Genomic DNA, 26,932 nt, shown 5'->3' with positions numbered 1-26,932 from the left:
GGACACAGTCACGGTCAGAGAGGATCAGGACACAGTCACAGTCAGAGAGGAGCAGGACACAGTCACGGTCTAAGAGGAGTAGGACACAGTCACGGTCAGAGAGGATCAGGACACAGTCACGGTCAGAGAGGAGCAGGACACAGCCACAGTCAGAGAGCAGTAGGACACAGTCACGGTCAGAGAGGATCAGGACACAGACACGGTCAGAGAGGATCAGGACACAGTCACGGTCAGAGAGGAGTAGGACACAGTCACAGTCAGAGAGGAGCAGGACACAGACACAGTCAGAGAGGAGCAGGGAAACATGAACACTCTACAGCTCTGTAGTGAGTTGAGTTGTTGAGATAGTAAGACTGTAAGTCTGTCTAGATCTGTAACAAGGTTTTAAGTCATCTTTCATAACCTCAGTGTGACTCACAGATTTAGTGTGCTCAGGTCGAGGTGCGATGACGGGCGGAAGCTCATTGTCATCATCGTCATCCTCCTCCTCTTCTTCCTCCTCCTCCTCCTCCTCCTCTGACACAGGGGGCGCTATCGGGGGCTCTGTGGATGTCTTTGCACCCTGAGGGGTAAAACAAGGGGTCAGTGAGGAGGTCTGTCGTACGTTGGACTGTGACAATCTGACACCGCTGGGACAGACCGCTTCACCTGCATTACTGTCAATGGTTAGTCCAGGGACTCCTAATGGTCCATGTAATGAAGCATGTCCAAGCTCACTATAAACACCTTCTATTACAACAGGGTGCTCGGCTGTGAACTAGGATGGGGTAAAACAGAAAGATTGTAATGGATTTGACACGTGTAATTAGGAATGTAGTTATTTGACATGATCAGCTTGCTTAAACCTGGAGAGGATAGCTACTAGAATGGCTTACGGGCTGAGGTATGTACCAGAAAGAGAAAAGACAAGAGAGTGGGGTATGGCATGGATGGGATTTGGGTGGGGTTGGGGGGGTTGTAGAGGGTGAGGTTTGAGAGTAAATAATTTTACAGCAAAAGCAGAGTTAAAATGAGAGTTAAAAACAGAGTTAAAACGAGAGTTAAGAAAAGTTCAAATGAGAAAACATGCTACAACAAGGCTAACGGGGATTTTTTATTTTATTTTACTAGGCAAGTCAGTTAAGAACAAACTCTTATTTTCAATGATGGCCTAAGAACAGTGGGTTAACTGCCTTTTCAGGGGCAGAACGACAGATTTGTACCTTGTCAGCTCGGGGATTTGAACTTGCAACCTTCCGGTTACTAGTCCAACGCTCTAACCACTAGGCTACCCTGCCACCCCGATAAACTCTGTCGTGATGTATTTCCACGTCAGCTCATAGAACTGCATAATACAGCATACGGTTGGACCTGGAGAACCAAACATGCAAAACAACCCCTGACCCAACACTCCAACTCCAACCAGGAGCCACTAAAAATATCATCCAGTCTTACAGTACGCTAGGCCACAATACCAACTATGATGGTGGTGAAAGAGCCATGCAAAGGCCCCTCCCTATCCCTATTTGCTCCTCTGTAAATGATTTTCTCATGTCTCTCCCCTCTGTACTGTACGCCATCATAAACACCATCATCTGGGTGAACCTGTTCTGTAAAGGTGGGATAGATTTCATCCATCTCTAGCCTGAGTATGCAATGTAAGATGGCAAAGAACAGCCAAAGCAGCACAGCATAGCAGTAGTGGTGACTAGCTGCAGGCTATGCAATGGTGGCAAGCCAGCAGTCCTTCGTTTGGCAGTGGAAGGTGGTCTGGTTTAAGCCCTGCCATGGGGGGGGATACGAAGGGTCAGTGTTCTGAGAAGAGCCCGAGAGACACAACAGATAGAGCTGAAGGCGGGCAGAGGAGATGAGAGGCTAGCTGGCTAATGGTAAGTAGCGCTAGGCTAGCAGGTTTCTACTGGGCCATGCGGCCAGATCCAAACAGCCGATGGACTATTAAAGCAGAGACATATTGGCTACGTGGTGCACATGGGATCAGACGTGCAGGAATGTGAGTATCGTCACAGCCCTCTCAGGCATGCGCCTCACAGCCCCTGCAGTTAAAGGATGGGCCATTTGGAATTGGTTAAGGGAAATGCTTACAGCCAAGTGGTGAAATAGAGATGCATCCATTACATTACGAAATGTAGCCAGATTCAAGTTAAATATAGAGAACGACGATGTCTCTAACATCTCAAACATTTGCGGATGGCAAGTCATGTTCATTGGTAAGTCCTGTTCATTTTCCTCCAATGGAGCCTGGATAATTAGGCAAATCTAGCATCAACAACATTAAGAGTTCAAAATGGTTCAATTTAGAGTATAGCCAATGTAGAGGTATGTAGAAAGTAATATGGAGGAGTTACCTTGTCAAATAATGCGCTGCAGGTTCTATGGCTGACAGGAGGCCCAGACGACAGCAGTCGGTTCTGAAGTTGAAGGTTGAAAATGGGAGGATTTACTGAACACAGACCCACACGACATTACAGAGCAAAGGACTGGACTACAGCGGGACGGGAGAGGGCAGAGGGCAGGGGACCGCTACGGAGTGGTGGGGAATAAATGACATCATCAACATCTAACACAGATGAATGGATCCTCACATACTGAGGAGAGATTTCCATGGGTGAAGAGACACAAATCATGTTTTGGGGAGTGGAGATGCCAAGGTGATCGCTACAGTGATATTAGTGGCAGAACCTTTCGCTTCGGGACTGTAAACTTAACACCACCGTGTTATTACATATATCAGAGGGCTGAGCGATTGAGAGGCGTGGTACCCACTGCCAGGCTCAGGAACCGGCTCCTTACGGACCTGCTCTATCAACACTTCGTCAGGACCCTCAAGAGGGCTGGGAGTCAACAGGCCCGGCACCACTGCCTGGGAACAACAGCCTTCTCCAGACATAACAAAACCATAATAGAGGGAAGGGTCTCCGTGCTCAGACTCCTCACACCCAAGCCAGGGGTAAAGTGCCAACAGACAGAAAGACTAAATGCAGGTGAGTGCACATGACCATCTGAGTCTTCTTTCTCAGTCCACCAATGAAACTGTCCAAAGAATATTTTGTCAATAGCAACTCCCCCCCCCCCCCCAAATCAAATCAAATTGTATTGGTCACATACACACGGGTTCGCAGATGTTAATGCGAGTGTAGCGAAATGCTTGTGCTTCTAGTTCCGACTAGAACTTACCAGTCTAGCTATCATACAGTGAGGAGATTGGTTCCAGTCACCCGTACACAACTACCCGTTCAAGGGCCTATAGGGACAATGGTTTTCAAAATATATGAAATATGACAAAACGGTTCATTATTCAAATAAACTGAGCCATTGTGGCAGCCCAGAGAGAGTCGTTAGGCTGATTTCCAAAGGGACGTTTAGACTCTGAGACAGTCGTGTGAGGTCAGGGTAATGATAATAGACAGTCTTCGCTTACAGTCCTTACAAAAGCTCCACAGCACTCTACGTCTGAGGAGAGAATACTACAACGCGTGCAAGCTCATATTTGTTTCTCCTTCAATAAATGTGGGCTAATTAGTTGTTGAGAGGAAAGGGACATGTTTGAAATGGGTGAGCACTTACCAGAGTGTTGACTGCTATGTATCCATGTGCGGATTTGTCTGAAAGAGAAAGGAATCATTGCCCGACGTCCAATTCTCTAACAGTGACAACACGCTGACAGATCCGCATGTAGACTCTCCAATAAATAGTCAAAGCTTTTGCTCAGTAGCACATTTTTTAAATTTTATTCAGAAAACGTAAGACAGCGAGATGATCTGGGCATTGTGTGTTTGTGTGTTCTCACCTCCGGAGGTGAAACTCATGTATTTCTGGTTGTTGACCGTCTCTTTGGAGTCGTAGAACTTGAGCACGTCCAGCACGGCCTGAGGGTTCTTCTTCTGCTCCAGCTTGGTGATGTTGGAGGTCTGAAGGAGGCGTGCCCACTGCTCTGGGATGCCCTGGGGGAGAGAGGTCACAGGTCATAGGTCAGGGGTTAGATCCACTCTTTGACCTCATTGCTACCGCCACTGCACACCTTTTCATGTCTGGGTTATAGTTAACAAGTAGTGGTAATACGGGTGATACGGGTGTACTACTAGACACCTTCCTTGTCTGTGATATACTGTATAAATATATGCACTGGAAATACCTTGATCTGTCACTTAAAGATGTACTATTGGACTATAAATTGTGCCTTCCTGTAATATACTTATGCTAAAATGTTTATTCTATTCTAATAAGTCATTTACTTTATGTTCGTATTCGTATCTTTTATTAGTTCTTATTGTTGTTGCGTTGTCGAGAAGGAACCTGCAAGTAAGCAATTCGTTAGACGGTGATATACCACGTGTATCCTGTACATACGACAAAAACCATTTGACACTGAGAGTGAAACTTACAGTGAACTCCCCTGTAACAGCATCAAAACCAACATGGATGGTGTGCTCAAAGTCTGAGGGCAGGGAGATCTCAGGACGCTCCTTCTCCTTCTTCTTGTTCGCTGCACGGAGGAACAAAAGAACGTGCAGATCTATTTCTAATACAGGGACAAGGATTTTAAAGAGATGATACAGTGCCTTCGGAAAGTATTCAGACCCCTTGACTTTTTCCACATTTTGTTACAGCCGTATTCTAAAATGGATGTTTTTTTTAATCCTCAGCAATCTACACACATCACCCCATAATGACAAAGCAAAAACTGGATTTTAGAAATGTTTGCACATTTATAAAAAATAAAAACACACCCATTGCCATGAGACTCGAAATTGAGCTCAGGTGCATCCTGTTTCCATTGATCATCCTTGAGATGTTTCTACAACTTGATTGGAGTCCACCTGTGGTAAATTAAAATGATTGGACATTATTTGGAAAGGCACACACCTGTCTATATAAGGTCCCACAGTTAACAGTGCATGTTAGAGCAAAAACCAAGCCATGAGGTTGAAAGAATTGTTCATAGAGCTCAGAGACAGGAATGTGTCAAGACACAGATCTGGGGAAGGGTACCAAAACATTTCTGCAGCATTGAAGGTCCCCAGGAACAGTGTTGCCTCTATCATTCTTAAATGGAAGAAGTTTGGAACCACCAAGATTCTTCCTAGAGCTGGCCGCCTAACCAAACTGATCAATCGGTGGAGAAGTGCCTTTGTCAGGCAGGTGACCAAGAACCCGATAGTCACTCTGACAGAGCTCTAGAGTTCCTATGTGGAGATGCGAGAACCTTCCAGAAGAACAACCATCTCTGCAGCCCTCCACCAATCAGGTCTTTATGGTAAAGTGGCCAGACGGAACCCACTCCTCAGTAATAGGCACATGACAGCCCGCTTGGAGTTTGCCATAAGGCACCTAAAGACTCTCAGACAATGAGAAACAAGATTCTCTGGTCTGATGAAACCAAGATTGAACTCTTTGGCCTGAATGCCAAGCATCAGGTCTGGAGGAAACCTGGCACCATCCCTACGGTGAAGCATGGTGGTGGCAGCATCATGCTGTGGGAATGTTTTTCAGCTGCAGGGACTGGGAGACTAGTCAGGATTGAGGGAAGGATGAACGGAGCAAAGTACAGAGAGATCCTTGATGAAAACCTGCTCCAGAGTGCGTACCTCCAACTGGGGGCAAAGGTTCACATTCCAACAGGACAACAACCCTAAGCACACAGCCAAGACAACGCAGGAGCTGCTTCTGAACAAGTCTCTGAATGTCCTTGAGTGGCCCAGACAGAGCTTGGACTTGAACCCAATCGAACATCTCTGGAGAGACCTGACTATAGCTGTGCAGCAACGCTCCCCATCCAACTTGACAGAGCTTGAGAGGATCTGCAGAGAAGAATGGGAGAAACTCCCCAAATACAGGAAAGCTTGTAATGTCATACCCAAGAAGGCTCAAGGCTGTAATCGCTGCCAAAGTTGCTTCAACAAAGTACTGAGTAAAGGGTCTGAATACTTACAGTACCAGTCAAAGGTTTGGACACTCCTACTCATTCAAGGGTTTTTCTTTACTTTCACAATTTTCTACACTGTAGAATAATAATGAAGACAACAAAACTATGACATAACACATATGGAATCATGTAGTAACCAAAAAGGTGTTAAACAAATCAAAATATATTATATATTTCAGATTCTTCAAAGTAGCCACCCTTTTCCTTGATGATAGCTTTGCACACTCTTGGCATTCTGTCAACCAGTTTCACCTGGAATGCTTTTCCAACCGTATTGAAGGAGTTCCCACATATGCTGAGCACTTGTTGGCTGCTTTTCCTTCATTCTGCGGTCCAAATGGCAAGTGTCTTCATTGACATTTTCAACCTCTCCCTGACTGAGTATGTAATACCTACATGTTTCAAGCAGACCACCATAGTCCCTGTGCCCAAGGAAGCGAAGGTAACCTGCCTAAATGATTACCGCCCCTTAGCACTCACATCGGTAGCCATGAAGTGCTTTGATAGGTTGGTCATGCCTCACATCAACAGCATCCTCCTGGATAACCTAGACCCACTCCAATTCGTATACCGCCCAAACAGATCCACGGATGACGCAATCTCAATCGCACTCCACACTGCCCTTTCCCACCTGGACAAAAGGAAAACCTATGTGAGAATGCTGTCCATTGACTACAGCTCAACGTTCAACACCATAGTGCCCATGAAGCTCATCACTAAGCTAAGGACCCTGGGATTAAACACCTTAACACCGTCAACGATGACTAAACACCGACAACAATGAAACAGTCTATAGGGAGGAGGTCAGAGAACTGGCAGTGTGGTGCCAGGACAACAACCTCTCCCTCAATGTGAGCCAGACAAAGGAGCTGATCGTGGACTACAGGAAAAGGCGGTCCGAACAGGCCCTCATTAACATCAATGGGAATGTAGTGGAGCGGGTCGAGAGTTTCAAGTTCCTTGGTGTCCACATCACCAACAAACTATCATGGTCCAAACACACCAAGACAGTTGTGAAGAGGGCACGACAAAACCTTTTCCCCCTCAGGAGACTAAAAGGATTTGGTATGGGTCCCCAGATCCTCAAAAAGTTCTACAGCTGCACCATCGAGAGCATCCTGACCGGTTCCATCACCGCCTGGTAAGGAAACTGCTCGGCATCTGACCGTAAGGCGCTACAGAGGGTAGTGCGTACGACCCATTACATCTCTGGGGCCAAGCTTCCTGCCATCCAGGACCTATATAATAGTCAGTGGAAAGCCCATAAAATTGTCAGAGACTCCAGTCACCCAAGTCATAGTCTGTTTTCTCTGCAACCGTATGGCAAGCGGTACCGGAGCGCCAAGTCTAGGACCAAAAGGATCCTTAACAGCTTCTAACCCTAAGCCATAAGACTGCTGAACAATTAATCAAATGGCCACCGGACTATTACATTGACCACCCCACACCTCCATTTGTTTGTTGTACTGTACACTGCTGCTACTCGCTGTATATTATCTATACATAGTCACTTCACCCCTACCTACATGTACAAATTACCTCAACTATCCTGTACCCTCGCACACTGACTCGGTACCGGTACCCCCTGTATATAGCCTCATTATTGTTATGTAATTGTGTTACTCTTAATTATAATTGTTTTACTTTAGTTTATTTGGTCAATATTTTCTTAGCTCTTCTTGAACTGCACTGTTGGTTAAGGGCTTGTAAGTAAGCGTTTCACGTTAAGGTCTACACTTATTGTATTCGGCGCATGTGACAAAACGTTTGATTTTAACTCATCCCAAACCATCTCAATTGGGTTGAGGTTGGGTGATTGTGGAGGCCAGGTCATCTGATACAGCACTCCATCACTTTCCTTCTTGGTCAAATAGCCCTTACACAGCCTGGGGGTGGGTTGGGTCATTGTTCTGTTGAAAAATAAATTATAGTCCCACTAAGCCCAAACCAGATGGGATGGCAAATCGCTGCAGAATGCTGTGGCAGCCATGCTGGGTAAGTGTGCCTTGAATTCTAAATAAATCACAGACAGTGTCACCAGCAAAGCACCCCCTCACCATCACACCTCCTCCCCCGTGCTTCATGGTGGGAACACACATGCGGAGATCATCTGTTCGCCTACTCTGCGTCTCTCAAAGACACGATGGTTGGAACCAAAAATCTCACATTTGGACTCATCAGACCAAAGGACAGATTTCCACCGGTCTAATGTCTATTGCTTGTGTTTCTAGACCCAAGCAAATCTATTCTTATTATTGGTGTCCTTCAGTAGTAGTTTCTTTGCAGCAATTCGTCCATGAAGTCCTGATTCACACAGTCTCCTCTGAACAGTTGCTGTTGAGATGTGTCTGTTACTTTAACTCTGTGAAGCATTTATTTGCTGCAATTTCTGAGGCTGGTAACTCAGATGAGCTTATCCTCTGCAGCAGAGGTAACTCTGGGTCTTCCTTTCCTGTGGTGGTCCTCATGAGAGCCAGTTTCATCATAGCGCTTGATGGTTTTTGCGACTGCACTTGAAGAAACGTTCAAAGTTCTTGACATTTTCCGAATTGACTGACCTTCATGTCTTAAAGTAATGATGGACTGTTGTTTCTCTTTTCTTATTTGAGATAATATGGACTTGGCCTTAACCAAATATAGCTATCTTCTGTATACCACCCCTACCTTGCCACAACACAACTGATTGTCTCAAATGCATTAAGAAGGAAAGAAATTCCACAAATTAACTTTCAACAAGGCACCCCTGTTATTTGAAATGCATTCCAGGTGACCTCATGAATCTGGTTGAGAGAATGTCAAGAGTGTGCAAAGCTGTCAAGGCAAAGGGTGGCTACTTTGAAGAATCTCAAATATAAAATAGATTTTGATATGTTTAATACTTTTTGGTCACTACATGATTCCATATGTGTTATTTCATAGTTTTGATGCCTTCACTATTACTCTACAATGTAGAAAATAGTAAAAATAAAGAAAAACCCTTGAATGAGTAAGAATGAGTGTGTCCAAACTTTTGACTGGTACTGTATATAAATGTAATTTTTTTGTTTTACATTTTTAATAAAAAACTGTTTTTGCTTTGTCATTATGGGGTATTGTGTGTCGATTGAAAAAACAATTTAATACATTTTAGAATAAGGCTGTAACCTAACAAAATGTAGAAATGGTCAAGGGGTCTGAATACTTTCCGAATGGACTGTACGTTGAAATCGGTGTCATTATTCTTGAACAGCGATTTTCAATATTTTTTGAATAAGAACTGTTTTTACAAGGATTATATGACTCTAGCAACTTTTATATAACTGAGATTGTTTCACTTTTTTGCCGAGGGCAGAGCTAAAAATAAATACAATACCCATATCCCAAATTGCATAGCTCAGAGAGGGCTCCTAACCCTAATAAAACAGTGGTGTGACTAGATCACTGATCAATGGGTTCCTTGTTTCCACTTGACCTCGTGAGCCAGTGAGAATGTCTCGGGTTTCGTGGAAACCCACAAGAACTCCAGGCCTAGTTATTCATATTTAGGTGACGTGGTCAGGACATACTCAGGGCCCTAGTTCTATACTATAGTAAAGGGTGATGCAGATGTCTACTCACTCTTGTCTCCTCCAGGGAAGATGGAGCGCAGGCGAACCTTCTTGTTCTTCTCTTCGGGAGCCATTGGGAGAGGTTTGGAGCCGTGATTCACTGACGAAGAGTCTCGGGAACTACTGTTCATTCTCAAGGGAGGGGCTGGCGGTTTCTCTTCAATATCGACACTATCGGACATCTTTAGTAACACTCACAGTATCCTAGGACGAAGGGGAAAAACAAGAGAGAGGGACGTTTAGCATGAGGCTATGATAGAAAATAAAGTAAGCGATTCTTAGGATCAAAGTGGAAAGAGAGAAGAGAGCCATGCCTACAGGCTCTCCCCTGAGATATCAAAATATACTCAAAATCCACCACTCCCTCTGCACACTGCAGGATTTAAACAGATCAACATCCATCCCACTTTTCTTTTTTTTTAAACATTCATTCCAAATAACTGAATCAAGAAATGTGAGGAATGTTGTAATGGTTTTGAACTTGAGTACAAATGCTGTAAGACTTTGTCAGGAGTTCAACAAAACTCTACAAGGTAATAGTCTTTGGATGGCTGTCTGTCTCCCCCTCACTGTGTAATGTTCGCTGTCAGTAGCGGCATGAGCAGCCTCTAGCCAGCGTGTTTTAAATCTCCACGGGTCACAAGAAGGGCTCTCTCTGTGCTCCAGGGGGGGCACAAGATCCCATGATCTGTCTTTACTTAGACCTACAATTTCCTGTCATAGTTTCACTCTCTGGTTCCTAATATTCTTCTTGAAGGAAGGCCTCTGTGTTCAGGAACTACTCTGTGTAATGTTTTAGATCTGCCGCGTGCCAGAGGAAAAAACAATCCAATCACAAGATTTACCGACTGGAAAACATCTAGCTATAAAACCATGTTCTAAATGACTACATTCGACAGAAGCTCCAAGTAGATTACAGATCTTTGCTGAGATCATCGTCCGCTGAGATGATGGAGAGAAACTGACAAGAAAGTGTATAGTATGGAGACTGCAGCCCATCGACTTATATTCATCTAGGGGGAGATAAATCCACCAGTACACATCTGACTTCATTAGGAAGCATCTGTAAACAGACAATTTAGTCCTCAGCATAGTCAAACCGTTACATCCCTGATGTAAAACCCTGGACTACTGTACTATTGCAGTTGCAGCCTGTACAGTATTTTCCATGTGTAAACCTGATCATCAGAGCTTCAACCAGGCCTCAGTACAAACAGACGCTTCCAGTTATTAAAACACACTTGACGTTCAAATCGATCGATGTTTTATGTAGGCCCACGACGAAACATGTTTCAGAAACATATCTCGCCATTCGCAGTGTATGTCACATTGTGTTCCGTTACATTGCTGTGCCTGTCACACAACATCCTCTCAGGCATCTCTGTACCTAAATGTGAATGTGTGAGGCGGACGTTTGGGCCAGCGATTTAGAATGTGTGTTATAGGGCATGTCTGCTCAGCTGCAGCAAGGGTAGGGCCCAGTAAGGGTAGGGCCCAGTAAGGGTAGGGCCTAGGTTAGGGCAGTAATATAATATGAAGCAGAGGCTCCAACAGAGTTTCTTATTTTTCTCTGCTGCTCTTACATTGTTATTGCAGCTGTGGGCTTTTGAAGCCCTCTCCTGGAGCATCAGGACCAGGGTAATATCATGAGAGTGACAGGAGCATGCTCCGCATAGTAAACAGTAGGCCCTCTAGGAATGGCAGCAGCATACAGGACAGTGAGACAGATCTGCAGCTTGCAGTAGAACACACCCCTAGTTAGGGATTCCAACTACATCAGAAACATTGACCTATTTAGGTCATGTGGAGAGGGCTCCCGGATAAAGATGGGATAGCCATCTGGAAGAATCTATGGGGATTCATCTGTGCAAGTTAAGGTTAGGCTCAATACAGTATACCCATTGTCAACCTGAACCCTGTTGACTACAGTTTGAGATGAGGAAAACAGCTACAGATTCAGTTAAATTAGGGTAATTCCCTCTGCCAATGTAACCAAGTGAAAGTCAAGGAAGCGCAACCTTCAAGAGACAGCACATTCTTCTCAGGCTGTTAGAAGGACGCGAGCTAATGAGCTGTCTGGCGCTGGAATGGTGCGAATGGTGTCCAATGACTTTGTTCGACTGTGAAATCGCAACCGGGATATGGAGAGTGAGCGCTGGGCTACATGTTCATATCTCTCATCCCCTCCCTCATCCTCAATCCTTCCATCCTCCATCTTAGGCTCTTTTCACAGCCTCGCCCTGGAGGCCCATCATGTGATTTACAGTCCAACAGTCTCAGGGCCACGCAGCCTCTTAGACTGGAGACCTACATTAGTGAACAAAGGCCACCAGGCAGCACAGGATTCACGCCCGGACCACTTGCAAATGTCTGTGTGTGTCAAATCAAATCGAAGCTTGTCGGTCGCGTATACAGCTTAGCAGATGTTATAGCTGGTGCGGCGAAATGCTGATGTTACTAGCGCCTAAAAATACAGTAAAACGTCAAACAAGTTCACAAATCATTTTAAATGTAACAAAAAAAAGAAAAATAAAGTACAACAAGAAATGAAGAATGAACGTCGGGACGAATCCAATTAACAAACCAGATATTAGCACTGTAACATGAATCAAAATGCAATCTATATGCACATACAGAGGGTGAATTTACACCAGATATACTTGTCACAGCCGTTGAAAGGAGAGGACCAAGGTGCAGCGTGGTGAGTGTACATTTTCTTTTATTTAATCAAAATGACACCGAACAAAACAATAAAATCTAAAAAATACATTTTAAAAACCGTGACGCTCAAAGGCTACGTGCACGAAAACAAAGTCAACTTCCCACAAAGACAGGTGGGAAAAAGGGCTACCTAAGTATGGTTCTCAATCAGAGACAACGATAGACAGCTGTCTCTGATTGCGAACCACACCCGGCCAAACACAAAGAAATAGAAAACATAGAAATAAAGAAACTAGAATGCCCACCTTAGTCACACCCTGGCCTAACCAAAATAGAGAATAAAAGCCTCTGTATGGCCAGGGCATGACAATACTAAGAATTATATGTATATTAATAGAATCCAGTATATGCAGTGTGTAAAAGCAGTGTAGCTAAATACAAAGTACAGTAGTATAAACATTAGAATGAGCGATGTCGGGAATACAGTATTGAAAGAGATGGAGACCTGCACACTGTCGAAAAATTGAATAAATCCAAAACTGAGTCTTGAATCCCCCAAAAAATAGATGTTTATCAGAACATCATGGTGCGCCAAAAAAAATCATAGTGCAAGAAAGGGCATAAATGAAATGTGAAAACAATCACAAGCGTTGCAGGAATACAGTTTTTGTGAAACATTGTGAAACGGGAAGTGTCCAGTGGTTCAATGTCTCTATGACATGGGACAGCAGTGTTTGCTGTGTGTGAGTGGGTGAGTGTGTATGTGTGTGTGTTTGTGAGTATGAAGTGTGTGTGACAGCTTGTGTGTGTTTCTTGTGAGTGAGTGTTGTGTGCATCACCTGGTAGACGGCTAGTAATCGCTGTTGAACAGTCTGATGGTCTGGTAGTAGAAGCTGTTCAACAGTCTGATGGTCTGGTGATAGAAGCTGTTCAACAGTCTGATGGCCTGGTGATAGAAGCTGTTCAACAGTCTGATGGCCTGGTAATAGAAGCTGTTCAACAGTCTGATGGTAAAAGAAGCTGTTCAACAGTCTGATGGCCTGGTAATAGAAGCTGTTCAACAGTCTGATGGTAATAGAAGCTGTTCAACAGTCTGATGGCCTGGTAATAGAAGCTGTTCAACAGTCTGATGGCCTGGTAGTAGAAGCTGTTCAACAGTCTGACAGCCTGGTAGTAGAAGCTGTTCAACAGTCTGATGGTCTGGTGATAGAAGCTGTTCAACAGTATGATGGTAATAGAAGCTGTTCAACAGTCTGATGGTCTGGTGATAGAAGCTGTTCAACAGTCTGATGGTCTGGTGATAGAAGCTGTTCAACAGTCTGATGGTAATAGAAGCTGTTCAACAGTCTGATGGCCTGGTAATAGAAGCTGTTCAACAGTCTGATGGCCTGGTAGTAGACGTCCCTCCCGTCTTCAAGAGAGCGAGAGTTGCACCCCTTCTGAAAAAACCTACACTCGATCCCTCCGATGTCAACAACTACAGACCAGTATCCCTTCTTTCTTTTCTCTCCAAAACTCTTGAACGTGCCGTCCTTGGCCAGCTCTCCCGCTATCTCTCTCAGAATGACCTTCTTGATCCAAATCAGTCAGGTTTCAAGACTAGTCATTCAACTGAGACTGCTCTTCTCTGTATCACGGAGGCGCTCCGCACTGCTAAAGCTAACTCTCTCTCCTCTGCTCTCATCCTTCTAGACCTATCGGCTGCCTTCGATACTGTGAACCATCAGATCCTCCTCTCCACCCTCTCCGAGTTGGGCATCTCCGGCGCGGCCCACGCTTGGATTGCGTCCTACCTGACAGGTGGCGTGGCGAGAATCCGTCTCCTCACCACGTGCTCTCACCACTGGTGTCCCCCAGGGCTCTGTTCTAGGCCCTCTCCTATTCTCGCTATACACCAAGTCACTTGGCTCTGTCATAACCTCACATGGTCTCTCCTATCATTGCTATGAAGACGACACACAATTAATCTTCTCCTTTCCCCCTTCTGACGACCAGGTGGCGAATCGCATCTCTGCATGTCTGGCAGACATATCAGTGTGGATGACGGATCATCACCTCAAGCTGAACCTCGGCAAGACGGAGCTGCTCTTCCTCCCGGGGAAGGACTGCCCGTTCCATGATCTCGCCATCACGGTTGACAACTCCATTGTGTCCTCGTCCCAGAGCGCTAAGAACCTTGGCGTGATCCTGGACAACACCCTGTCGTTCTCAAATAACATCAAGGCGGTGGCCCGTTCCTGTAGGTTCATGCTCTACAACATCCGCAGAGTACGACCCTGCCTCACACAGGAAGCGGCGCAGGTCCTAATCCAGGCACTTGTCATCTCCCGTCTGGATTACTGCAACTCGCTGTTGGCTGGGCTCCCTGCCTGTGCCATTAAACCCCTACAACTCATCCAGAACGCCGCAGCCCGTCTGGTGTTCAACCTTCCCAAGTTCTCTCACGTCACCCCGCTCCTCCGCTCTCTCCACTGGCTTCCAGTTGAAGCTCGCATCCGCTACAAGACCATGGTGCTTGCCTACGGAGCTGTGAGGGGAACGGCACCTCAGTACCTCCAGGCTCTGATCAGGCCCTACACCCAAACAAGGGCACTGCGTTCATCCACCTCTGGCCTGCTCGCCTCCCTACCACTGAGGAAGTACAGTTCCCGCTCAGCCCAGTCAAAACTGTTCGCTGCTCTGGCCCCCCAATGGTGGAACAAACTCCCTCACGACGCCAGGACAGCGGAGTCAATCACCACCTTCCGGAGACACCTGAAACCTCACCTCTTTAAGGAATACCTAGGATAGGATAAAGTAATCCTTCTCACCCCCCTTAAAAGACCTAGATGCACTATTGTAAAGTGGCTGTTCCACTGGATGTCATAAGGTGAAAGCACCAATTTGTAAGTCGCTCTGGATAAGAGCGTCTGCTAAATGACTTAAATGTAAATGTAAATGTTCAACAGTCTGACGGCCTGGTAGTAGAAGCTGTTCAACAGTCTGATGGCCTGGTGATAGAAGCTGTTCAACAGTCTGATGGTAAAAGAAGCTGTTCAACAGTCTGATGGTAATAGAAGCTGTTCAACAGTCTGATGGCCTGGTAATAGAAGCTGTTCAACAGTCTGATGGTCTGGTAATAGAAGCAGTTTTTTTGTCTCTCGGCCTTGGCATTGATGCATCTGTACTGACTCCGTCTGTCAGACCGTAGCAAAGTAAACAGTCTGTGGCTTTGGTCCTTAATGATCTTTTTGGCCTTCCTTTGTGCTGTAAATGTCCTAGAGGGCAGGCATCGTGCCCCCGATGATGCGTTGGGCTGACCGCACAGAGCAATGCAGTTGAGGGTGGTGCAGTTTCCATATCAGGCAGTGATGCAGCCCAACAGAATCTGTAGACGCTCGTGAAGGTCCTGGGGTTATGCCAAATTTCTTCAGCTGACTGAAGTTCTAGGGGCGCTGTTGTCCTCACCACGCTGTCGGTGTGGTGAGACCATTCCAGGTCCTCAGTGATACACACACCGAGGAACTTTGAAGCTTTTGACCCTATCCACTGTGGTCCATCAATGTGGATGGGAGCATGCTTCCTCTTCTGTCTCCTGTAGTCCACGGTCAGGTCCTTAATTTTGTTGATGTTGAGGGAGAGGTTATTTTCCTGGCACCACTCCGACAGGGCTCTCACCTCCTCCCTATAGACTGTCTCTTTGTTGTTGCTAATCAGGCCTAACACTGCCGTGTCGTTAGCAAACTTGATGAGTTGGAGTCGTGCTTGGCCACGCAGTCATGGGTGAACAGGGAGTACAGGATGGGGCTGAGCAGACGCCCCTGTGGGGCCCCCGTGTTGAGGATCAGTGTGGCGGAGGTGTTGTTGCCGACCCTCAGGAAATCTAGGACCCAATGGCACAGGGAGGAGTTCAGACCCAAGGCCCTAAGCTTAGTGACCTGTTTAGAGAACACTACGGTGTTAAAAGCTGAGCTATAGTCTATAAACAGGATTCTCACATAGGTATTCCTCTTGTCCAAGTGGGATAGGGCGGTGTGCAGTGCAATGGCGATTGTGTTGTCCGTGGATCTGTTGGGGCGGTATACAAATTGCAGTGGTTCAATGGAGGTGGAGGTGATATGGTCCTTGATTAGCCTTTCAAAGCACTTCATGATGACAGAAGTGAATGTGTGAGGGCGATAGTCATTTAGTTCAGTTACCTTTGCATGCTTGGGCATAGGAACAATGGTGGCCATCTTGAAGCAAGTGGGGATGACAGACTGGGATAGGGAGAGGTTGAAAATGTCCATAAACATTCCAGCCAGCTGGTCTGTGCATGCTCTGAGAGTGTGGCTTGGGATGCCGTCTGGACCAGCAGCCTTGCGAGGGTTAACACGCTTGAAGGTCCTACTCACGTCAGCTACAGAGATCGGAAGCCCGCAGTCCTCTTGAGCAGCGGGGTCCAACAGCTCTGTGTTGTTTTCCTCGAAGCGTGGGAAAAAGGTGTGCTGTTTTTCCCTTTATAATCAGTGACACTCTGAAGTCCCTGCCACATACGTCTCATGTCTCAGCCATTGAATTGCGACTCCACTTTCTCCCTGTACTGTATTTTTGCCTTGTTGATTGTCTTGTGGAGGTCATAGGTGGTCTGTTTGTACTCCGTCCATGTTTCCAGTCACCTTGCCGTGGTTAAATGCGTTGATTCTTGCTTTCAGTTTTGTGCGAATGCTGCTATCTATCCAAGGATTTTGGTTTGGGTATATTCTAATCGTCACTATAGGAACAACATCTTCTATGCACTTTCTGATGAACCCAGAGACAGAATCAGTGTATTTGTTGATGTTATTCCCAGAGGCGGCCCGGAACATATCCCTGTCCACATGAACAAAACAGTCTTGTAGCATGGATTCCGATTGGTCCGACCAGCGTTGTACAGACCATACCACAGGTGCCTTTTTTCAGGAGATAATGGGGTTGGCATTTGATCGTGAGGTACTCCAGGTCAGGGGAACAGAAACTCTTAAGGGCTTTGTACATTCCTACAATCGCACTATGAGTTGTTGATTTTAACATACTCCTCCGCCTTTGTTTTTCCCGCAAAGTAATTTTTCCTAGTCCGTGCGATGTCTGGAAAACCCTGATGGCTGTATAGCCTGATAAAGGCCCCTCCCCCAAAATCCAAGTCTATGTGAGGCAGTTAAGTTAGTCTCTTGTATTTATCTGGTAGGTAATCGGCACTCTGAGCTTGCAAACTTTATTTTCCAGAGACTGTACATTAGCAAGTAATATACTAGGAAGCGGAGGGTGGTTTACCCTTTTAACTTAAATCGGACTAGTACTAAAGCTCGCCTTACCCTTCTCCGGCTGCATCTTCTTGGAAAAAGGGCTCCAGTGATGAAAGGAACTGCTTCGGGTAATCCAGACAAAGGATCCAGCTTCGGAAATTCAAACTTGTGGTGAGTTATCCTCGATCTGATGTCCATAAGTTATTGTCATTCATAGGACATAACACTGGAACCTTTCTGTTCAATTAAAGTAAAAAATAACACTAAAATAAACAAAAGCCTGCGACGTTGGTTGGGAGCTAGCAACAGGGCAACCATCGTTGGCGCCATCTTGTTCCAGGTTTCCCATTTGAAGTGCGTGTGTGTGCGTGTGCGTGTGCCTATGCGTGGTATGGATGCAGATTTTATATTATTTGATTATTCGACTAATATGATAATTTTTTTAAGTCATCCGGATAGTAATTGCTATTGACTCTCGATGAATGGCAGAGGTAAACAGATGCTGCTTTTCTCCAGTGGTTTGGTTAACAGCAACAGTGAAAGAGAAGTAATATTTTCACCATGATGGAACTGATTCTGTAACAAGGTTTTCTGGTGAGTGTTTTGCGTTCTTAAAATAGGCCTAATGACAACTTAGGAACAGCGGGTTAACAAGGCAGGGGCAGAACAACAGATTTTGACCTTGTCAGCTCGGGGATTTGATCTAGCAACCTTGCGGGTTACTAGTCCAAAGCCCTAACCACTAGGCTACCTGCCACCCCCAAGTAATTGATCACTAAAATACGTTCATATATCCAGATATTCAATTAACCGCGCCCATCTCTACTGTAGTGTGTGTGCATGCGCGCTTGAGTGTGTGTGGATTAGAAGCCTTTATCTAAATGTTTGTGGAGAGTTTGTTACATCATCAAGCCTCAGCATGGGAAAACAGTTTGTTAGATTTAAGTCAGATCATTCCCATGAGAAACCCCCTGATTTATGTCTGTCAGAGAGGTAGACAGAGGTGGTTCACTCACAGTGTGGGGAGATGGGCTGACTCCACCTTATAAAGCAGATAAGTGCTGCAGTGTGTGTATGTACAGTATATGTGTGTGTAAGTGAGTGAGAGAGAGGGTGTGTTTTCAGTGATAAGACACTAAAGTAGCCGTGTCCCTGCCCACATGAAAAGAATACTACAGTTTACTATAGAATACAACAGTATTTACTATAGAATTCTGCAGTAAACTGTAGTATACTACACACTATAGTATCCCTCGATCATGTGCATGACTTACTATAGAATTCTGTAGTAAACTTTAGTAAATTGTAGTATACTGTAGAATACTATACTGCACAATGTAGTATCCCTCGATCATGTGTAGAACTTACTGTAGAATTCAGTAGTAAACAGCAACATATTATCCTACACACTGTAGTAAGCCTCGATAATATAGTACTCAGGCCTACTATAGAATTCGTAAACTGTAGTATACTGTAGAATACTATAGTACAGACTGTGTCGATATGCTCATATTTCATTTGCATATACCCCACCCATTTCTCTCCCCAATTTGTACCCCCCATGAGTGAGAAACCTACATGCCAAGTATTGACCATATATTGTGTTGCCTACAGGTTATGGAAATGTCCTCTTTTAGTATATGTCCAGTAGGTTTCCTCAAGGAGGAAGCCCCAGTTCTGTGTCAAAGATAGTAAAACAAAAACACTATAGTAAATACTACAGCAATGTAAAAACACTGCAGTATATACTAGCATATACTATAGTTTGTTATTTAGTAAACAATAGTCTTTTTTTATATGGGTGGGACTGAAACAGTCAACACAAAGCTAGTTCCTACACTTGTTTGGGTGTGGTGAGTCACGCTACAGTATATTCCCCATCTGAAGCAGTTTTTCTGGATATACCTGAATGCACACGAGGGCTTCTGTTAGATTGTGTTACTCTCCCCACGAGGAGTGAGAGGTCGTTAGTTTCACTTTTACAGAATAGAGGACTGTCTGTCTCCCGACCTGCAGCATGCTTACCCTGCACACTATCTGGGAACAGCTTAGAGTACGGCGTTAGATTGATCACAACGCTACCCGGTATCTTTGATCAGAAAAGATCTACTGATTTCCAATGTCTCTAACCTACCTTATTTACTTGATCCTCTTCGTTCCTGGAGGAACTTAAGGGCCTGTATCTCTGTCCTGTTAATCATTAAATATTCCATGCTAGACTCAATAGCCTACCTCTGAGAAAGAGATCAATCCTGTGGTTACCATGATGTCATCAGTCATGGCCCTTGTTACGTAAAAACAGGCGCCATGTTGAGAGACCGTCTACACTACCTTGTGGTAAAACAGTTGTGCTTTTCATTAGGTCACTATTATAGAGCAGTGTTGTACTGTAGTTCATATCCAGCGCCCAGGCGCAGGCCTTATGTGACCATTACAGTAATAACACAGACCAATCAGGTTCCTTATCTGGTCAGCCAATCAAAGTGAAAGGAAGTTCAAAGCTTTCTGCCCGCAGGTCATTGAAACAACACTTGCGAATGCATCCCATTATTCCTCCACAGACAGACAGGACCACAGGGCCACAGCACAGGGCACTTGCGAATGCATCCCATTATTCCTCCACAGACAGACAGGACCACAGGGCCACAGCACAGGGCTTCATCGATGGCACCTCTGACTCATGGTCCTCTGCAAGGACTACATCATCAAGACTACACCTGCGTGTAGGCCACGGGGGCATATTCATGAATATGATGATTTGTGTCAACAACAGCAGGCATTGGGGTCTGTAATATCAAGCATACTCAATGAGTACTCTATCTATTCATCAGGGAACGCACAATACACTATACTGTAAATACTGGGAGCTAGAATCAATGCACTAGAAGTGAAAGGATAAGTACATAGAAAGTAAAAGCATTTGCACTGTTAGTTAACTATATCTCTGCTGTACACGTATGATGTCATCAGCAGGTTGACTGCAGGAAGTTCCCTTCTTTTCCCTCCCCCATGGGTGTGGCCCTCTGGCTAGTCACATGACTAATGGATGCTTTAGTACTGCTGAGTGGTCAGTGTCCACAGGGACAGCTAAAGATGGACATATCACAGGCGCCCATACATTCCTTATCCTTCACTGACTGTAGGGTAAAACACTGACCTATTTATTGGGCAATGTCAGCAGACTGACAGGCAGGGAGGCAGTTAGTGTACTTTTCACTGTATGAGTGCACTGCCCCTAAGGAGCATCTACTGTCTCTCCATCTCTGATCCCATCCAACATAAAAAAAAACAACAGCACCGGCAATCAACAAACAACACTCTTTTTTTCTATGTACACGATGGTAGGGTTAGATAACAAGAGGTTTTTGTAATGCTTAAATATGTCAACTGCCCAGGAGGGAAAACAGAATCGCTCTGTCATCAAGAGACTCTGTGATTCATCAATAAATAGCGCAATACTTCTTTTTTTTTTTTTAAGTATTCTGGTTGGATTATTCATCATACGCAGCATCGTCAAAATGATACCATGATGCCAATTTAAGACCACAAGCTGTGGGGAAAAAAAGGCAGAAAAGTAGCAACGGGGACATGAGGCTAACGTGCCTTAAATTGCCCTTCCTCTTCTTGCTCGGCAGGGCTTGCATTACGGTTGCCACATTAGAATATGCCGTCTTGACAGAAACAGGACTGTACACGTGTCAAGAAAGCCACAGGGAGCCAGCACACACACCACTGCCTACTGGCTATACAGTACACGGCCCACCATTATCCCAGATATTACTGGGGATGTTTCCTATGCAACTATTACTATATCCATGAAGAGCTGTTATTTTCCCTGCTCTTTGGCTCTGATCAAACATTAATGCTGAAGTTCCCCCGGCTAAAGCAGGAGGAGCTGTAGAAGGACTGTGATTTAGAGCTGGCCCAGTGATGTGGATGAGGAATGGGGGAGGGCTGGCTGTAGGAGCCTGCCTAAGTTGAGCCTCACTGAGCAGGATAGGCAGGCTCAGCCTCTAGATCTGGCTCAGGCTCATGGCTCATGGGGGGGGTGCAGGCCAACTGGGGAATGGGGTCTGTTGTGGACGTTGAAGAGGCAGATCCAGTTCTGCTCTGTTACAGGGGGGAGCTGTTAGAATAACCAATCATCACCTCTTGAGACTAGGATGACTAGCTGTGCAGAATTGGAGTATTTCTGATTGCTTTTACGTAGCTCTGAAAATGTTGGACGACAATAAATCCCTATTGTAATTTTGTACATTAGTATTCGGACACGCGTTACTTCAAAGCCTATAAAATGACGCGTCAAAACAACAGCCTTGTTCTCCATACGCTCTCTCCTCACAGCACAGGGGAGGGCGCACAGCACAGACCCTGATCACAGTGGAGAGCAGACCACCACACACAGGCCAAACCACAGCAGATGTCATCTCTTTAAAGCCCAAACCCTCACCTCTCGCGTGATTTCCCTGTCAAGGTCACCACGGAAACAGAAGTCATTGAAGGAATGAAAAGATTATTTTATCCTCCTCTTCACTTAAACAGACAGAGAGAAAACAGTCCTGGGATCAGCTGACAACAACGGCTCTCTTTGATGGAGCCAGGGCCAATAGAGGGACCAGTCTCAAGGTAGAGAGCTCCAAAACTCTCGGAGGTCCACACTGATCCACTGGGTACAAACTATAGGCTATAGTTGTATTTATTTTTGTACAGTAAATGCTACCTCATGTCCATAATGTAGAGATAATCATGTAAAAGGGAAATGTACGTGAACAAGAAAGCTCTTAGATTTAAACTTCTTTCATTCAATTCCCTTAGAAATGTAATAGATAATTGACTCCATGTGATTCTGATTCTGTATAATCTGTCTTTCTGTTCCTCTGACTGATATATCAGTCTTTCTCCCTAGAAGCTCCACCTCCTCCCATAATTCCTTCCTGAGTCCCCCCCTCCTCTAGGTGCTGCTGGGATACTGGGCCTGCTTTGCATACAGCCGCTAGACCTCCATTAGATTCACAATGAGCCACAGTTCAACTGCAGCTCAGAACAGGTGGCAGGTGGGATGTGGTGTGTGTGTGTGTGTGTGTGTGTGTGTGTGTGTGTGTGTGTGTGATTAACTCTTCTTACTCTGAGATCCCAGTGAATCCCAAGGTCATTCACTACAAAGCAAGTGGAGTATTAATCTTAGCGATAACCCTAACCAGCTGACCAACTGGAAGTGTTCCACTTGCTCATCTGATGCAAAATTAACTAAAAAGACATAGAAGTATTGTGTCTATACTCAATGACCGCTCAAAATCATTTTCCACAAAATAATAAAATAATAACAGGAAAATCATTCCTGCCATTTCTTCTGGGTCAGTTGTGTTAAAGTGATCTCTTTCCATGGGTAGTACTGTACACTCGTCATACTGGTATTCACACAAACAGCTGTTTAGGGAGTAGGTATTCACAGAGAGGAGATTCATTTGGAGGGGGATGATTTCGTAAGAGCTGGAAGAACCCTTACACCGGATCATCTCAGCTAGCTAGCTGCTATCCGAGTGGCTACTCCTGGCTAACGTCTCTGTCCCGAAGCAAGCACCAGTTAGCCTGGAGCTAGCCTCGAGCTAGGCCCCTCTCTCAGCTTGCCGATTGCTGCCGGCACACACTCCGCCCGACTAGCATCACTACTCTGGACAGTTCTGACTTAGAATATGTGGACAACTACAAATACATAGGTGTCTGGTTAGACTGTAAACTCTCCTTCCAGATTCACATTAAGCATCTCCAATCCAAAATTAAATCTAGAATCGGCTCCCTATTTCGCAACAAAACATCCTTCACTCATGCTGCCAAACATACCCTCGTAAAACTGACTATCCTACCGATCCTTGACTTCGGCGATGTCATTTACAAAATAGCCTCCAACACTCTACTCAGCAAACTGGATGTAGTCTATCACAATACGATCCATTTTGTCACCAAAGCCCCATATACTACCCAGCACTGCGAACTGTATGCTCTCGTTGGCTGGCCCTCACTACACATTCGTCGCCAAACCCACTGGCTCCAGGTCATCTATAAGTCTTTGCTAGGTAAAGCCCCACCTTATCTCAGCTCACTGGTCACCATTGCAACACTCACCCGTAGCACACACTCCAGCAGGTATATTTCACTGGTCATCCCCAAAGCCAACACTTACTTTGGCCGCCTTTCCTTCCAGTTCTCCGGTGCCAATTGACTGCGTCGTAACCATATCGTTATTTTTCTTTTTGCACTTTTGCACCCCAGTATCTCTACTTGCACATCATCATCTGCACATCTATCACTCCAGCAGTGTTAATGCTACATTGTTATTATTTCGCCACTATGGCCTATTTATTGCCTTACCTCCCTACTCTTCTACATTTGCACTGTACACTGTACACATATTTTTCTATTGTGTTATTGACTGTACGTTTGTTTATCCCATGTGTAACTCTGTGTTGTTGTTTTTTGTCGCACTGCTTTGCTTTATCTTGGCCAGTGAGTGAGTGGGTGTGCGAGCGCGCGTGCGAGCGAGCGATTACAGTCCTACGGTACCTCTTGGAGGAGTGGGTTATTCTATGGTTTTCTAAGACCCTACACATTATTCAGTGTTCTTAGCACACTGTGAACATACTTGGTAGATTGCCTATACAATTGGCTATGGTGTTGAAAGAATACAGCTTTCAAGGGGTCTCATTTCAATATAGCGACACCAACTTTCATAGTGTGTGTTGATTGATAGAACAGACCTAGCTATATGGGATTTGTATCCAACCCTTGTCTGCTCACAGACCATGAACCGAGAGCTGTGGGGCTACTAAATCAATCAAATCAAATTAAAATGTATTGGTCGCATACACATATTTTGCAGATGTTATCACAGGTGCAGCAAAATGCTTATGTTCCAAGCTCGAACAGTGCAGTAATACCTAACAATACAAAATAAAAGTCTGGAATATAGATAAACACATATATATATACAGTGCCTTGCGAAAGTATTCGGCCCCCTTGAACTTTGCGACCTTTTGCCACATTTCAGGCTTCAAACATAAAGATATAAAAGTGGGACACAATCATGAAGTGGAACGACATTTATTGGATATTTCAAACTTTTTTAACAAATCAAAAACTGAAAAATTGGGCGTGCAAAATTATTCAGCCCCTTTACTTTCAGTGCAGCAAACTCTCTCCAGAAGTTCAGTGAGGATCTCTGAATGATCCAATGTTGACCTAAATGACTAATGATGATAAATACAATCCACCTGTGTGTAATCAAGTCTCTGTATAAATGCACCTGCACTGTGATAGTCTCAGAGGTCCGTTAAAAGCGCAGAGAGCATCATGAAGAACAAGGAACACACCAGGCAGGTCCGAGATACTGTTGTGAAGAAGTTTAAAGCCGGATTTGGATACAAAAATATTTCCCAAGCTTTAAACATCCCAAGGAGCACTGTGCAAGCGATAATATTGAAATGGAAGGAGTATCAGACCACTGCAAATCTACCAAGACCTGGCCGTCCCTCTAAACTTTCAGCTCATACAAGGAGAAGACTGATCAGAGATGCAGCCAAGAGGCCCATGATCACTCTGGATGAACTGCAGAGATCTACAGCTGAGGTGGGAGACTCTGTCCATAGGACAACAATCAGTCGTATATTGCACAAATCTGGCCTTTATGGAAGAGTGGCAAGAAAGTTTAAAGTTTGCCACAAGCCACCTGGGAGACACACCAAACATGTGGAAGAAGGTGCTCTGGTCAGATGAAACCAAAATTGAACTTTTTGGCAACAATGCAAAACGTTATGTTTGGCGTAAAAGCAACACAGCTCATCACCCTGAACACACCATCCCCACTGTCAAACATGGTGGTGGCATCATGGTTTGGGCCTGCTTTTCTTCAGCAGGGACAGGGAAGATGGTTCAAATAGAACTCATGCCTGAGCTGTTAAATTGGGATTTCACTTTGACCCTGTACTGTCGCTTTGCCTCTTTGATTGCCTTACGGAGGGCATAGCTGATCTGTTTGTACAAGTCCATGTTCCCAGTCACCTTGCCATGGTAGTTCGCACTTTCAGTTTTGTGCGAATGTGGCCATCTATTTACGGTCTTTGGTTTGGATAAGTTCTAATCGTCACAGTGGGAATAAATCCTCTATGCGCTTCCTGATGAACTCTATCCCTTAGTCAGTGTATTTGTCAATACTATTCTCAGAGGCAACCCTGAACATTTCCCAGTTCATGTGATCAAAACAATCTTGAAGCATAGATTCTGATTGGTCAGATCAATGTTGAGCATTCCTTACCACGGGTAAATCCTGTTTAAGTTTCTGCCAATAGGAGGGGAGGAGCAAAATAGAGGCATGATCTGATTTGCCAAAGGGAGGGTGGGGAGGGCCTTTTAGCCGTCCTGGAAGAGGGAGTAGCAATGGTCCAAAGTTCTCGATGAGCGAGTAGCACAGGAGATGTGATAGAACTTCGGTAGCGCTATCCTTATATTTCCCTTATTAACCTCTTAAGTCGACCCTCTACTTTTTTGAACATTCTGTTAAAAATCGCGCAACATTTCAGCGCCCTGCTACTCATGCCAGGAATATAGTATATGCATCTGCTTTTCCTTTCTTAGTCTACCTTTTTGTTCTTTTTCTTTGTGTTCTTGAACATAGCCCTGTTTCTTTGTGTTCTGGAACGTAGCCCTGTCTTTAATTTCTGTTCATTTATTTAACCTGTGTTCGTTTCTCACCTAGTCTCATCAGCTCCCTACTTAGTTCAGTTCTTTCTGTTTGTATGGTTGTGAGGTATTGTTTGTTTTTGACTGCATACCTGTGTTTGACCATTGCCTGCCTGTGACCATGATTCCTGCCTTCTGCGAAGGCTCAATAAACATATGCCGCGCTCTGCGCGTGAATCTACACCTTTTTCTCTCTGAGTGTTGAGTACCGAATACCTCACCCAATAATGGAATGGAATCAGCGACGCTACAGCGGCGCCTAACCCAGCAAGAGGAGCTTTGACATCTCTACTCCTCCGATGCCAGGTATCGTAACTCATAGCCCTCCTTCGTTCATACCTATGCCTGGACAATATGACGGTTCACCTGGGAAATGTCAGGGATTTCTGATGCAATGCAGCAAATACAATGAGCTCAACCCACTAACTTCGCCACCGACAAGAGTAGGGTGGATTTTGTTGTGTCTCTACTCACAGGCAAAGCCCTCGATTGGGCCAACGCCATATAGATTGCCAACAGCACAGAACTCGGATCCGAGACCCATTTCCACACCCTCTTCAAAGAGGTATTCGATCACTCTCCCTCTGGTCGTCCTATAGGAGACCTCCTCGTAGAACTTCAACAAGAACGTAATTCCGCTGCCGAGTCTGCCCTCGAGTTCCTCAACATGGCTGCAAGGAGTGGATGGAATGAGGCTACTTTACTTACTGTCTACTGAAGAGGGCTCAACAGGGAACTTCAGGTGGAGCTGGCCTGTAGAGGTGACCTTCAGGATTTAAATCAAT

General features: G+C 45.1%; 1 protein-coding gene and 1 non-coding gene across 3 annotated transcripts in view; one reads left to right on the top strand and one right to left on the bottom strand.

The window, feature by feature from the left end:
• The window catches only part of LOC115135590 (serine/threonine-protein kinase PAK 3), a 53,373-nt gene that overhangs the window by 16,357 nt on the left and 10,084 nt on the right, over nt 1-26,932 (bottom strand). The window contains exons 2-8 of one of the 2 annotated variants that reach the window (XM_065023572.1): nt 9,521-9,714; nt 4,728-4,817; nt 4,383-4,483; nt 3,788-3,941; nt 3,565-3,602; nt 2,346-2,408; nt 419-562 (exon numbers count right to left, since the gene is read on the bottom strand). In XM_065023572.1, coding sequence (XP_064879644.1) covers nt 419-562; nt 2,346-2,408; nt 3,565-3,602; nt 3,788-3,941; nt 4,383-4,483; nt 4,728-4,817; nt 9,521-9,692 — 762 coding nt within the window. In that variant the 5' untranslated portion in view covers nt 9,693-9,714. The remainder of the gene's footprint in view (nt 1-418; nt 563-2,345; nt 2,409-3,564; nt 3,603-3,787; nt 3,942-4,382; nt 4,484-4,727; nt 4,818-9,520; nt 9,715-26,932) is intronic. The other variant, XM_029670435.2, reaches the window with a different exon arrangement.
• LOC115136533 (U7 small nuclear RNA) lies at nt 19,036-19,088 on the top strand. Its single transcript, XR_003864643.1, has one exon. It is a non-coding gene; the product is annotated as a U7 small nuclear RNA (small nuclear RNA).

Source organism: Oncorhynchus nerka, linkage group LG10, assembly GCF_034236695.1.
Source record: "Oncorhynchus nerka isolate Pitt River linkage group LG10, Oner_Uvic_2.0, whole genome shotgun sequence".
Classification (NCBI taxonomy): domain Eukaryota; kingdom Metazoa; phylum Chordata; class Actinopteri; order Salmoniformes; family Salmonidae; genus Oncorhynchus; species Oncorhynchus nerka.
The sequence above is the reverse complement of the archived record's forward strand: the minus strand, read 5'-3'. Positions and strand labels throughout refer to the sequence as shown.